The sequence below is a fragment of the Balaenoptera physalus genome, assembly GCF_965194825.1.
Source record: "Balaenoptera physalus genome assembly, chromosome: 15".
Taxonomy (NCBI): domain Eukaryota; kingdom Metazoa; phylum Chordata; class Mammalia; order Artiodactyla; family Balaenopteridae; genus Balaenoptera; species Balaenoptera physalus.
The window spans coordinates 35,839,563-35,855,923 of record NC_138894.1 but is presented as its reverse complement, the minus strand read 5'-3'; the positions used below and the strand labels follow the sequence as shown (position 1 = coordinate 35,855,923).

The window sequence follows — 16,361 nt, the reverse complement described above, 5'->3', positions numbered from 1 at the left end:
CTGGGGGCTGGGGCAAAACCTGGAGTAGACCAAGAATATCTTGTGCCAGAAAAAAAAGGAAGTGCTCAAAAATTGATGAAGACAATGGATGAGACTCCCACTAGCCAAATTTGGAACAACTGGAGACTCAGAATGAAAGACAAGAATGGACTGTAACACTTGTATATAAAAAAGAATATATGCGACAACACTGACACAAAAAAAAAAAAAAGAAAGGGAGAAAAGTAAAGTTCTTTATAGAATAATGTCAACTAATCAATGTGAATGAAATGATAAAGATAGAAAAATCACTATTTTATAATCACCACAGTAACACATGATTCAGGAAAACACCATCAATGAATTCTAAACGAACAGGTGAAAAACAGGGAACAGGATAGCTGCATGATCTAAAAGTATCACTCCTAGATCACTTATTAATTACAAAGGAGGAAAGGCACCTTTACAGTGGAGAAATCTGGTAGACACCACCTTAACCAATTGTGTACATCCTGATACGATGCACTGAAAAGAACATAATACTACTTTTGTTATATTCCTGCCAAAAATGATTAACCTGAATCTAATCATGAGGACGCACCAGATGTACCTAAATAAAGGGACATTAAAGGAGAATAAATAGACTTAAAAATTAAATGCAATGTGTGATACTTGTCTAGATGTGGTTGCAGAAAAAAATGAAAGAAAAAAAACTTACGGGGACATTATGGGGACAACTGGGGAAATTTGTATACAAGTTATATATTAAGTGGTAGTATTGTATCAAAATTAAAATTCCTGAGTGTGACCATTGTATTGTGGTTATGTGGAAGGATGTCATTCTCAGAAAACTAGAAGTTTCTGTATTGAGAGTTCAAATATGATGGATGAAATATGCCACTTTCTTTCAAATGATTCAACTTTAGCTGGGGCAGTGGGAGAGGGTGGAGAATAAAATTGACTTTCAAATCAATTTTTTGAGAGAAAAATCTCCAAATTTAGTAAGTATTTAAGTGAAGGTATACGTATGTTCATCTTACCACTCTGGTAAGTTTTCTAAAGATTTAAAATTTCTTTTAAAAAAGCTTTTTAAAAAAGAGGATATTACTCTAGAGGTGGGAGTTGGGGATGGGCAAGATGAGTGAAAGGGGTCAAAAGGTACATATTTCCAATTATAAAATAAATGTCATGGCATGTAATGTACAGCATGGCAACTATAGTTAATAATAATGTATTATATACTTGAAAGTTGTTAAGAGAGTAGATCTTAAAAGTTCTCATCACCAAAAAAAAAAAAAAAATTGCAGCTATGTATGGTGATAGATTAACTAGACTTACTGTGGTGATCATTTTGCAATACACAGAAATATCAAATCATTACAATGTATACCCAAAACTAATATAATGTTATATATCACTTATACTGTAATTAAAAAATCTTATAAATAAGTAAGCAGAGGATGTTACAGAAGAGCTGAGATTGACCTAGTCCTGAGGGAAAAGTAGAATTTGGTATTTTAGACAAGGAGTTGGGGGGGAGTACATTCCCTAGTTGGGGTTATTAGCAACTTAGCACAGAGTGAAGGTGGTAGTTGAATAAGCAATGAGCACATAAAGGAGAAATTCCAGAAGACCTGAAAAGGCAAGTAGACTTTTATAATTAAGGCAAATAATTTCAAAACGAGAACTTTATACTATCAGAAAATGAAAAAATTTTAAAGATCTTAAATCAATGAGAGCCATAATAAATTTTTGCCAATGGACAGACCCAAAAGATCAAAAACTAGGAATAAGAAAAGCAAAACAGAATATCTAAGCATGTCATAATGTTTTCATTCAACTTTGTCAATTGTCTTTATTGCCATTTGGTTATAAATATAGGTACCTACTTTTCATTTGACTACATTTATCCTTAATAGACCAGCTTTCATCAAGAATAGAAATGGAAAACTCAAAGGAGACAGGGGTCAGTGGGTCCAGGGAACCAGCAAAGCAGGCCAGCATGTTAAACTGTATTCTTTTAACAGACATACTTTGTATATGAAATATCTAGGACTACTACTTATTTTTACAATGGAGTATATTCTCATCTTTTTTTTCCAAACATGTGGTCCTGCCAGTGTATCTTCCATTTTGCCATTTTTTAATACACACTCAGTAAAAGTAATATTTCCCTCAACAACTGCACAAATATGATAATAAATGGCAATATCCAATGTGCAGACACAACCGGGATTGTGGCTTAGTGGAAAAACCACATCCTTTGTAGCAACCTTGCAGCTCAGAGCTAGTATATTACTACCATGCTTAGAAAGAGACTAGGTTGGAAATATAGATTTTTTTATGTGAATTCAACTAACTTTTAAAAGTTTTAAACTAATTTTAAAACTTTTAAGCACTGTACAAGCCAACAACCATTCTGTAAGCTGTTTCTGGCCCATGGGCTGCCAATATACAACCTCTAATTTAAACTCTAAAGTCCTAACAGCATCTTTTATTTCACTTTAACTTGCTGAGAAATAACCCTCATTTTGTTACTTTCCAGTCAATAGAAATTTCTGCAATAAACAATTTGAAATTTGGATCAAATATCATAACCACAATTTTACATAAGCAATTTGACATTAATTAATTATTGTCACTATTTTATAGGTGAGAAAAGAGATGCTTAGAGAAATTATAGGACTTCCTCCAACAGCACAAAAGCTGACAGAACTCACACTTTCTATAGACAAATCTTGTGTTTTTTTACAATCACCTTGTTATGGACTGAATTGTGTCTCCCCCAAAATTCATATATTGAAGCCCTAACCCCCATAGTGACTGCATTTGAAAATAGGGCCTTTAAGGAGGTAATTAAAGTAACATAAAGTCATAAGGGTGGGACCCTAATACAATAGGACTGATGTCCCTATAAGAAGAGGAGGACACACCTGGGGCGTGCAAGCAGAGAAAAAGCCATGTGAGGACACAGCAAGAAGGTAGCCATTTGCAAGCCAAGAGGAAAGGCCTGAGGATAAACCAACCCTGCTGGCAATTTGATCTTGAGAGTATCACCCTCCAGAACTATGAGAAAATAAATTTCTGTTGTTTAAGCCATGCAACCTGTGGTATTCTGGTATGGCAGCTCTAGCAAACAAATACAACTTGTTATCTCAAAATTAGTAAAGTATCATAATCAAAAAGACATCTCGGGGCTTCCCTGGTGGCGCAGTGGTTGAGAATCTGCCTGCCAATGCAGGGGACACAGGTTCGAGCCCTGGTCTGGCAAGATCCCACATGCCGCGGAGCAACTAAGCCCATGAGCCACAATTACTGAGCCTGCGCGTCTGGAGCCTGTGCTCTGCAACAAGAGAGGCCGCGATAGTGAGAGGCCCATGCACCGTGATGAAGAGTGGCCCCCGCTTGCCGCAACTGGAGAAATCCCTCGCACAGAAACGAAGACCCAACACAGCCATAAATAAATAAATAAAATTTAAAAATATATATATATATATAAAAAAGACATCTTGGAAGGCTTTATATTAAACACATGACATTTGTATTTAAATTAGCACTTCCATCGTGTTAATTACATATTTCAAAAAAGACACCAAAATCTTAAGAGTTAAACCTGACATGGATCATTTGTTCAACAAACATTTATTTGATCCATACTCTATTAAGAGTTTTGTGGATAACATAGTGACCACTGCTCACTAACAGTATGTAAACAAATTAAGAGAGATATGTGCCAGAAATATGACACCAATGAAGTGTTCTAAGAATACAGAAGCTCTGGGCTTCCCTGGTGGCGCAGTGGTTGAGAATCTGCCTGCCAATGCAGGGGACACGGGTTCGAGCCCTGGTCTGGGAAGATCCCACATGCCGCGGAGCAACTGGGCCCGTGAGCCACAATTACTGAGCCTGCGCGTCTGGAGCCTGTGCTCCGCAACGAGAGAGGCCGCGATAGTGAGAGGCCCGCGCACCGCGATGAAGAGTGGCCCCCGCTTGCCGCAACTAGAGAAAGCCCTCGCACAGAAACGAAGACCCAACACAGCCTAAATAAATAAATAAACAAATACTTTAAAGAAAAAAAAAAATTATAAAAAAAAAAGAATACAGAAGCTCTGAAGTAACCTAGAAACAAAGAAGAAATCATAGGTACTGCTTCTTCAAGCTATTTCTTACTCAATACTGCTTTATTTCAGTAGATTTTTTGTTTACAGTAGATTGTATTCACCACTCCATGTAAATATACATCATCAAAAACTACATCAAGATATATTTCACCTTTATTCCAAAAATAGCACACAGTCAGAATGCCATAATAGTAACTATTATATACTGGTAGCATTGTATGTGCCAAGCACTATGACAGAAGCATCATATAAATTACTTCAGTCAATCCTCACAACGACCCTACCCTTAGTAGGTATTATTGTCCCCTTTCTCACAAATAATATATCACCTTACATGGTTCTTTGTACTATATCTTCCAACATTTCAAAAATAATATTTTGGATAAATCTAATATATTCTCAAGCTAAAATGTTCACTACTTCTAAAAATATTTTTTAAGTTCTGTCTAGACATTTAGAGAAAAGCAATAACATCTGCATATACCACAGTATGACATAAAGATTCAAAACAGATTTCCAACATCAAAACCAGGCCGGCCAAGTGCACCACTCCCCATCCTCCCCACAAAGCAGCTGAGGTCCCACCACAGCTGGAGGGCAGGTGCAGCCCACATGAGGGACAACCCTTGAGCACCTGGCTCTGGTGGCCAGGGAAGACTGTGCTTCCAGGCCCCAAGGATCATACCTTATACAAGAACACTCCTTTAAGACTGAGAGAGACAGCTGTTTCACCTAATACATATAGACAAACACAGAGAGCCAGGCAAAATGAGGAGACAAAGGAACATATTCCAAACCAAAAAATAAGACAGATGCCCAGAAAAAGACCTTAAAGAAACGGAGATAAACAACCAACCTGATAAACAGTTTAAAGTAATGGTCATAAACATACTCACCAAACTCAGGAGAGGAATGAATGAACACAGTGATATCCTTAACAAAAAGACAGAAAATATAAGAAAGTACCAAACAGCAGTTATAACTCAACTGAAAAATACACTTGAGGGGTTCAACAGCAGATTGGATGAAGAAGAATGAATCAATGAGCTGGAAGAAAAGCATGGAAATCACCTAGAAAAAGCAGCAAAAAGAAAAAAAAAATTTTTTTAAGTGAATATACCTAAGGGACCTCTGAGACAACATCAAGCAGAATAACATTCACATTATAGAAGTCCCAGAAGGCAAAAAGAAGAGAAAGGGTCAGAAAAATTATTTGAAAAAGTAATAGCTGAAAATTTCCCTAATCTGGGGAAGGAAACAGACATCCAGGTCCAAAAGAGTTCCAAGTAAGGCGAAACCAAAGAGAACCACACCAAGACACATTATAATTAAAATGGTAAAAGTAAGGACTAGGAGAAAATCCTAACAGCAATAAGAGAAAAGCAACTTATTACATAGAAAGAAAACCTCATAAGGCTTTCAGCAGATTTCTCAGAAGAAACTTTGCAGGCCATAAGTGAATGGCATGACATATTCAAATTACTGAAAGGAAAAATTTTCCAACCAATAATTCTCTACCCAGCAAGGTTATCATTCAGAATTAAAGGAGAAAGAAAGATTTTTCCAAATAAGCAAAAGCTAAAGAAGTTTATCACCACTAAAGTGGACTTATAAGAAATGTTACAGGGAATTCCCTAAGTTGAAAAAAAAAGGCACTAATTAATAAGGAGAAAACATAAGAAAATTAAAATCTCACGGGAAAAGGTAAATAAGAAGGTAGCACATCAATCACTTATAATGCTACCATGAAGTTTAAAAGACAAAAGAAATAAAATTAGCTAAAAATACAATAATTTGCTAAGGGAACATAAAATAAAAAGATGTTAAATGTGACATCAAAAACATAAAATGTAGTGGGATAGTAAAAAATGTAGAATTGTGGAAAGTGCTCAAATTTAAGTTGCTATCAACTTAAAATAGACTGTTATATACATGAGATGATACATGTGAACCTGATAACTACAAAGAAAAAACTTATAGTAAATACACAAATGAAAATGAGAAAGGAATCTAAACAAAGCACTAAAGAAAATCATCAAACCACAATGGAAGAGAGAAAAAGAAACAGAGAAACTATAAAAATAGCTAGAAAACAAATCACAGAATGGCAATAAGTACTTACCTATCAATAATTACTTTAAACATAAATGGACTAAATTCTCCAATCAAAAGACAGTGTGGCTGAATGGATTAAAAAACAAAAATAAAAAACAAGACCCATTTATACGCTGCCTACAAAAGACTCACTTCATAAGTAAGGACATAAACAGACTGGATGTAAAAGGATGGAAAAACACATTCCATGCAAATGGAAATGAAAAGAAAGCTGGTATAGCTATAATCATATGCGACAAAATGGACTCTAAAACAAAGACTGTAATAAAAAACAAAGAGAGGCACTACATAACAATAAGGGGGTTAATACAGCAAGAATATATAACGTTTATAAATATGTGCGAGGCAAATGTGATAACCACTACACTACGGAAACAACACTTAAAATATGTATGCACCCAACACAGGAGTACCAAAATATATAAAGCAAATATTAACAAACTTAAAGAGAAAATTAATAGCAATACAATAATAGTAGGAGACATTGACACCCCACTTATAGCAATAGATACACCATCCAGACAGAAAATCAATAAGAAAACATCAGCCTTAAATGACATATTAGATCTGATGTAATTAATAGATTTATACAGAATACTCCATCTAAAAGCAGCAGAATACACATTCTTCTCAAGTGCACATGGAATATTCTCCAGGATAAATCACTTGTTAGGCCAAAAATCAAGTCTCAATAAATTTAAGACGACCAAAATCATATTAAGCATCTTTTCTGGCCACAAAGCTATGAAAATAGAAATCAATTACAAGAGGAAAACTGGAAAAAAAAAACCCCACAAAAATGTGGAAATTAAACAACATGCTACTAAACAACCAGTGAGTCATTGACAAAATCAAAAGTGAAATCAAAAAAATATGTAGTGGGCTTCCCTGGTGGCGCAGTGGTTGAGAATCTGCCTGCCAATGCAGGGGACACGGGTTCGAGCCCTGGTCTGGGAAGATCCCACATGCCACGGAGCAACTGGGCCTGTGAGCCACAACTACTGAGCCTGCGCACTACAGCCTGTGAGCCGCAGCAAGAGAGGCCACGATAGTGAGAGGCCCGCGCACCGCGATGAAGAGTGGCCCCCGCTCGCCGCAACTAGAGAAAGCCCTCACACAGAAACGAAGACCCAACACAGCCAAAAATAAATAAATAAACAAAATAAATAAAATTAAAAAAATAAATAAATAAAAATAAATAAATAAAATAAAAAACAAAAAAAAATATGTAGAGACAAGTGAAAACAGAAATATTACATACTAAAATCTGTGGGGTGCAGCAAATGTAGTTCTTAGAAGGAAGTCAACAGCAACACAGGACTACTTCAAGAAACAAGAGAAATCTAACTTTACACTTTAAGGAACTAAAAAAAGAAGAACAAACAAAGCCCAAAGTTAGTAGAAGGAAGAAAATAATAAGATCAGTGCAGAAATAAATGAAATAGAGACTAAAAAGACAATAGAAAAGATCAAAGAAACTAAGAGCTGGTTCTTTAACAAGATAAACAAAATTGACAAGCTTTTAGACTAAGCAAGAAAAAAAGTGAGAGGGCTCAAATAAAATCAGAAATGAAAGAGAAGTTAAAACTGATACCACAAAAATACAAAGGATGATAAGAGAATACTATGAACAATAATATGCCAACAAATTGGACAACCTAGAAGAAACAGATAAATTCCTAAAAACATACAGTCTACCAAGATTAAATCATGAGAAAATAGAAATGTTAAATAGACTGCTTACTAGTAAGGAGACTGAATCAGTAATCAAAAACCTCCCAGCAAACAAAAGGCCTAGACCAGATGGCTTCACTGGTGAATCATCCCAAATATTCAAAATAGATTTAATACCTATCCTTCTCAAACTCCTCCAAAAAAATGAATAGGAGGGAATGTTTCCAAACACTTTTTAGGAAGCCAGCATTACCCTGATTCCAAAACTAGACAAGGACAACACCAAAAAGAAAACTACAGGCCAATATCTCTTATGGACATAGAGGTAAAAACCTCAACAACATATTAGCAAACTGAATTCGACAATACATTAAAAGGATTATACACCACAATCAAGTGGGATTTACTCCAGGGATCAAGGATAGTTCAACATCCACAAATCAATTGATGTGATATACCACATTAACAAAATGAAGGATAAAAATCATATGACTATCAGTAGATGCAGAAAAAGCTTTTAAAATTCAAGATTCATTTACAATAAAAACTCTCAAAGTGTGTATAGAGGGAATATACTTCAACATAATAAAGGTGATGTATGACAGACCCACAGCTAACACCATAGTTAACAGTGAAAAGCTGAAAGCTTTCCCTCTAAGATCAGAAATAAAACAAGGATGCCCACTCTCACCACTTATACTCAAAAAAGTATTCAAAGCCGTAGCCACAGCAATTAGGCAAGGAAAAGAAATAAAAGGCATCCAAATTAGAAAAAAAAAAAGAGGTAAGACTGTTACTGTTTGCAGATGACATGACACTATATATAGAAACCCCTAAAGACTCCACCAAAAAAACATGAGAACTAATCAATGAATTCAGCGAAGTTCCAGGATACAAAATCAATATGCAGAAATCTATGGCATTTCTTGCACAATAGTATTGAAATATCAGAAAGAGAAATTAAGAAAACAATCCAAGTTACAATTACATCAAAAAGAATAAAATACCTAGGAATAAATTTAACCAAGGAGGTAAAAGGCCTATACACTGAAAACTCTAAGACTGATGAAAGAAATTAAAGAAGACACAAATAAGTGAAAAAACATTCCATGCTCACGGATTAGAAGAGTTAATATTGTTAAAATGTTCATAATACCCAAAACAATCTACAGATTCAATGCAATCCCTATCAAAATTCCAATGGAATATTTTACAGAACTAGAACAAATAGTCTAAAATTTGTATGGAACCACAAAAGATCCCAAATAGCCCAAACAATCTTGAAAAACAACAAAGCCAGAGATACCATGATCCTGATTTCAAACTATACTACACAGATATAGTAATCAAAACAGAATGGTACTGGCCCCAAAGCAGACACACAGATCAATGGAACATAATTAAGAGCCCAGAAAAAAAATCCACACATATGTGGACAATTAATTTATGATGAAGGAGCAAAGAACATACAATGGAGAAAGGACAGTCTCTTCAATAAGTGGTATTGGGAAAATTGGACAGCTACAGACAAAAGAATGAAACTGAACCATTATCTTATACCATACACAAAAATTAGCTCAAAACGGTTTAAAGACTTGAATATAAGACTTGAAACTATAAAATTCCTGGAAGAAAACATAGGTGGTAATCTCACTGACTTCTGTTTAGTGATGTTTTTGGATCTGACTCCAAAAGCAAGGGAAAAAAAAGCAAAAATAAACAAATGGGACTATATCAAACTAAAAAGCTTCTGCACAGCAAAGGAAATAATCATTAAAACAAAAAAGGCAACCTACTGAATGGGAGAAGATATTTGCAAATCGTATATCCAATAAGGGGTTAATATCTAAAATACATAGAGAACTCATACAGCTCAACAACAAAAAAACAAACAGCCCTATTAAAAAATGGGAAAATGATCTGAATAGACAATTTACTAAAGAAGACATACAGATGGCCAAAAATCACATAAAAAGATGTTCAAGATCACTAATTACTAGAGAAATGCAGATGAAAACCACAATAAGAGGTGTAACCACCTCACACCTGTTAGAATGGCTTTAACAAAAAGTTAAGAAATAACAAGTGTTGGAGAGGACATGGAGAAAAGGAAACCCTCACATACTGTTAGTGGGATTGTAAACTGGTGTAGCCACTATGGAAAACAGTACAGAGATTCCTCAAAAAGTTAAGAATAGAACTACCATATTATCCAGCTATTCCACTTCTGGGTATATATACAAAGAATATGAAAACACTAATTCAGAAAGATATATGCACCCCTATGTTCACTGGAACATTATTTATAATAGCCAAGACAGGGAAAAAAACTAAGTGTCCATCAATGGATGAATGGATAAAAAAGATGTGGCATATAGGTATAGATAAAGGTATAGATACAGATCTAGAGATACAGATATATCCACAATGATACTATGCAGCTATATAAAAAGAATGAAATCTTGCCATCTGGGATGATATGGATGGAACTGAGGGTATTATGCTAAGTGAAATAAGTCAGAAGTAAAAAGACAAATACTGTATGATTTCATTCATATGTGGAATCTAAAACAAAACAGATAAATAAAACAAAAACAAACAGTTACAGGGAATAGATTGGTGGTTAACAGAGGGGAAGGGGGCTGGAGGATGGGTGCAAGGCATTAAGGGGGTCAATTGTATGGTGACAGATGTGACCATTTGGTGAGTGATCACTCTGTAGTATATACAGATCTCAAATTATAATGTTGTACACTTGAAACTTATATAATTTTTTAAAATTCCCCAAATCATACATATTTTCACTGAAAACCAATTGAATTAAGTTGTTGATCAAAAATGGTCAAATATCAGCAGTTTATATAGTTCAACTCTAATATAAGACAAGTTAAAAAAAAACTTACCTTAACTAAGGCGACCCTTTCATTAGTTTAGACAAAAATAAAATACAAATAGGAAGAGAATTTACAGGGGAATAGTTTTCCTGCAACACTTCTCAGCAATCAAGAGACTGACTCTGTCAGTCAGCTCAACATGTAGTCAGTTTTTTATCCAAGATGACAATTCACTTCTATGACTTCATCTTCAGTTCCCCAGGCTATTAAGTTTTTCCCATCTCTGGCACAAACTTTATTTCAGTTTAACAATATACTAATTATCTGTTTACTATGTGCAAAGCTACTTTCTAGGTGTTTGGTTTTCCTTACCCATCTCATTCTATGGTCTACTATTAAGTATTATCAAACTAAAAACATAGTAAATAATGTACAAATGTCACTTGGCTCAAAGAATGTATTAAGTACACTTCCATTAAAAGCACAGGAAAGGGCAAAAAGTTCTTCAGAGAATGAAAAAAATACCTAAACGTAAGTATATTAAATCAGAATCATAAAATTTCAAAAAAAATAATGCAGGTAATCGATTACAAGCAACAGATTTTAGAAGACAAAATATAACTTTCTCTTCAAGTACTGTATTCATTGCTGGAAAAATGTTACATATGGACATATTAATGAAAAAGCAATAGGACACCTAAACATTCATGAGTTTGTTTGCTTTATGTACTAAAAATGCTTCCTCGTGGTCCACTACAGCCTTGCAACTCAAAGTGTGCCCAGGGTCCAGAAGCACCATCCTTACCTGGGGGCTTGTTAAAAATGTAGATTCTCAGATTCGCCCCCCAACCTGAAGAATCAGAATCTGCATTTAAATATGATTCCAAGGTGATTCCTATGCACATTTAAGTTCAAGAAGCACTTTCTCTACAACATGGTTCTTAACTCAGGTCCTAAGGGCAACATGAGTTTCACAAATTCCCTGAAATTTCATGCAGAACTTTTTGTGAGTGAATATACATAGATTTTACTGGGTAAAGGCTCCATATTTTTTATCAAACTCTCACAGGAATATAATGGCCTCCAAATAGATTAAGAACTACTAGATTCTATGGCACAGTTTAAAAGTCAAAATATTTCAAAAACTATTCACGCTACTCTCAATGAGGTCTGTTGAAGAATGACAAGAATGAAGGTCAGAACGTCACAGTGGGTCACGGAAGACCTTATCTGAAGAATTTATTCACACCATGCAAGAACTATGCCAAGAAACCAGTTTGGAGACATCTAAATAAATAATTCTCTACATGAGGTTTGAGATTAAGAATGTGCACTTGAAGAAGATTCAAACTGAGAATAAATAAATATAAGGTAGGATTTTTTTTTTAAGATAGGATGCCATTAGATGACAGCAAAGTGCTGAATTCTTGTTGTAAGAGCTCAATCAGCAAATCTCTAATACGAATTCTGTTTGATTTGGGATACAGAACCATTTTAAAATGTTAACTTCCAAGTACATTCTTACAATACTTCCTTTATGAAGGATCCCAACACGTTTTACTAGTCATACTTTCTTCATCCTCTTTGGACCTCAGAAGACAAAACAATGAAGAAATATGGCACAAAAATTAAAAAGGACTTGCCCAGGATCTTCAGTGAGCTAATGATAAACAGTAGCTCATATCCAGAAGGTTCTCACTAATATATGAGAACTGTGTACGTTTCATACTTTCATCTTATCACATAACCATCTCTTTGGGGTGTGTATTATCCAGGGGCACAGACAATGTTTAACTTCTGTTTCCTTAAGCCATAGTGCCTGATAGAATTTAATTTCCTTAATGGGCACCCAAAATGTAAGTTTAAAATGTTAACTGGACTTATCTTGATCCTGATGTTTTTTTGTACTATTACTGTAATTTGTCATCTGTGATGGGTCTAATCCCTGACAATCTGATCTCCAGGGTGGATCCATATCCAACCATACCAGTCATTCCAGGCAAGAGAGAATGCTAAACAAATATTCAGGGGATCAAGATTACCGTAAGATTACAAAGTTAGACAGTGAAAAGTTTGGGGCTGTAGTTTTGGCATGGAGAGGAGCGTAAGAAGGTTAGTAAGGGCATAACAAAGAACAATGATGGAGAAGAAACACTGAACCCAGTTTTATCTGGAGAAATCAAACAATGAAAAGGAGACAAATACTTGAAGATAAAACAGGTTACTGAGAACAGGAGTAAATGGTTCCTTGCACATGTCAGCATTTGAAAAGTAAATAATATGATCATTAATGACAATTTTTACAGTAAAATAAAATAAAATGGCAAAACCAATATCTGAATGCAGTCTGTTAAGTCTGCAAAGCTCATGTGCCTAACCACTATATTCACAAAAAACTGATCCAGTTTATGCAAATGATAAGTAGTTCAAAAATGTTTTAACTGGAAATCTCAAATGTCATACTAGTTTTATTTTTAAAAACACATTAAATATATTTCCAACAACAAAGAAGCATATAAAAAAATGTACTAGCTAAGCCACTTAATCTTATTCTTTACCTGAAAGTGTCACAGAACTAAGAGGTTAGGGATATATCACAAAATTCCCAGATACCCTAGAATCACTCATACATTTATTTCCTCCAGAAATGTGTTCTCAACTTTCTGGAACCTTTGTACAATTTCAATCTGAACCATTTCTCAAGCCTAAGAAATCTCTGTTTACTCCTACTGTTTAAAGTAACATCTTTTATTTGTCTGAAGTAACTTTGTTCCAGCTTCAGTGGAGATCATCTATCAATAGAGCTCTTTCTCTAAGTCAGGTAAACTCTACTCTTCCCTTAATGTAGTACCCAGTCAGTATACAATCAACAAACCCTGAAACTTAAAAAAAAAAAAAAATGGATGAGTATATTTAAAGTCTAAAGAATTAATCTAAGATATCTTAGTACATCTTCGGTTTCCTTAAATCAGGGAACATTTGTATTTAAAATGATATTTAATATCCAGAAGATAACACAAGCTATGTTATATGGATAAATTCTTCATCACATCTCAAACATACCATATTGAAATGTAACAACAGGTTCACTTCCCCGGTTCAAATGTTAGTTACCTCTTCATCATCTTCCTCATCTTCAACATCCAGAATTCCTGAATCCTGTTCAGACTTGGGGCTAGTGCTTCCTATCTCTGTATCAAAAATTGTATATGCATCTTTCTTAGGTTTTCTCTTGCTACCTATTCTGGGTTGTTGCAAGATGATGTTATCCAGGTTTCTTTGTTGTTGGGCCTAGGATAGAAACACATACACACAAATAAACAAAAAAAGAAACAAAAGAAACAGAACTTAATTAAGCATTCAAATAACTTCTAATTTTGAACTAATTGGTATCTTAAAAAAAAAACAACAAAATGCCTTAATACATAAAGTTTTAGTGCCAGAAATAAAACCAAACATATTAATGTATAGATTTTTAACCCTGGAGCTACCCAATCTTTATTCGTTTTCCCAGTTTCCATAGAAAAAAAGATAATCAGTCAATATTATCATGAGACTTTTCAAATACAAACACTAAGTCATCACAAAAAAGAAATCTACTGATCTGTACCTAAGTAGCCAAGAGATTAGTGCAAATGACTGCATATTTATCTCTTGAAAGGTAAGTGCTATACTAGAACCACTGTGGTTGGGAGAAGAGGGACAGGAGCCTTTAAGCCTAGGGGACTCTTAGAAACACGTATGTGGATACAAGAGACCAATAAATTTCAATCAGGAGAATGAAATATCATAATAATCTGAACTAATGAATTCAACAGGATTTCATGAGCTTAGTCTGTGGAAAACAGAGTTTTAAGCATTTATTTTTCTAAACTTTTATAGAAAAGTATAATTCCCTCAAGTTAACAAAATAGATTCAAATGATGGTGTGGTTTCCATAGATCCAAAGAGGTAGAAAGTGTGACTGTACAGACTCAACAAAAGAAGCTAAACCAAAGTATTAGAGCTGGAAGGGACCTTAGTCACCACTCAGGAAATAGTCTGGAAGACAAAGGATTTGTTTGAAGCTACAAGGCTAGTAAGTGATAAATCAGAAGCCCAAAGTGTGATCTCCTAAATTCCGTATTAGTGATCTTCCCACTATACCAACAGTCCCTCAAAGCATGCCAAAAACGTTTCCCCAAAAAAAGAGTTCTGTGGTCAAATAAACGGGAAACACTGCATGTTATACAAGCCTTCTTGTAGATATACGATGCACATTAACAGAATAGAAACTGGGAGAAGTCCTATTTTAAGGAAACTTCTTTAATATGGTTTAACCCAGCACGTTCCAAAAGTATTTCACAGTGGAGCTTTCCTTTTTAGAAGAAATAATACTAATACTTAGTATCATCCGAAGATACAAAGCTTAAGAAATGTGACCTCCCGGAATATACATTGCTTAATCAATATATGATATTTCTACTCAGTGACAAGTAGAAATTAGTTCAGGAGAAAAATCAGAATCTCCAAATATTCTGAATGAGATTGAGGAATTCTAGATAAATATTCAGTATAAGGTGTTAGTCCAGGTACTGGTTAAATGAGACAATTATAACAAGACAGAGAAAAACTTGAACTATGTGAGCTAGTTTCTGCCAAGAAAATGAAAAGAATCTACATTCCAGAGATTTGAATCAATGGACTAACTTGTTTCTCTGCATAGTACTTGTTGATATTTTGGTTTGACTTACATAAAATACATGGCTTCAGTAACAAAACTGAGAGAGAAGGTATCCAAGCACATTTATGTTTGTACACAAGACATACATATCCTCCAAGCATTTGAGACCCCAAATTAGATAGAACATTCTTTCTACTCCTCTCAAAAGTAAGAAGTTCTCCCCCACTTACTTCCAATGCAAACCACACAAAAAGGGATCCAGGACTCTAGAAATCTAAAGCTTTCATATTTAAAAAAGCAAGTTCTCAACTAGAGAGTAATCACTTGTCTCTTTATCCTCTCTTTCAGTACAGCAAAACCAAAAGCTTTCATAAGTTGGTCTTATTTTATTGAATCCAAAGTTAAATATTTTTCCTTCACAATCACTAAAATACTATCAGTGTACCAAAAGCAATCAAAAGGAGCCACACTTAAGTACTATCATTTATACTTGAAATGATACAAATCTGAAAGTATCCTATGGAAGTAATTTTAGATCATCTATGATTTGTTCTTTTTAGGTGTGTCTGGTTTACCAATCAATTTGATGGAGCGCAAAGCAGTTTAGGCCAAATCAGCAAATTAAAATAGCAAACCCTATGCTAGAAATGAGAGCACGGCAAGTTTTATTCCAAGTCTCTTTGAGAACCTGGGGCCTCTGTCAAAATTATCAAGACTTCTCCAGTCTATAAATGAGCAGTCAGGGCAGATCTGCCAAGAAAGAACTGGCCAAGTTGGAAATACTAAAACAGGTAAAACAACGAAATAAATACTCAGATATTACCCATTAGGAAGCAAATGAAAACTACCATCTATTCAAAATCTATATTATGGGACTGGCAGGAAGTGGAGAAGAGTAAATGTAGATATAAATATGTAAATATATGCAATATATATTAAAATTAACATGCGACTCTAAAAGTCCGTAAAAAAAAA

At 34.6% G+C, this 16,361-nt stretch overlaps 1 protein-coding gene across 4 annotated transcripts in view; it reads right to left on the bottom strand.

Moving 5' to 3' along the window:
* The window catches only part of EXOC6B (exocyst complex component 6B), a 722,841-nt gene that overhangs the window by 431,574 nt on the left and 274,906 nt on the right, over positions 1-16,361 (bottom strand). For all 4 annotated transcript variants that reach the window (XM_082426006.1, XM_082426005.1, XM_082426007.1 and 1 more), the window contains one exon: positions 13,838-14,014. In XM_082426006.1, coding sequence (XP_082282132.1) covers positions 13,838-14,014 — 177 coding nt within the window. The remainder of the gene's footprint in view (positions 1-13,837; positions 14,015-16,361) is intronic.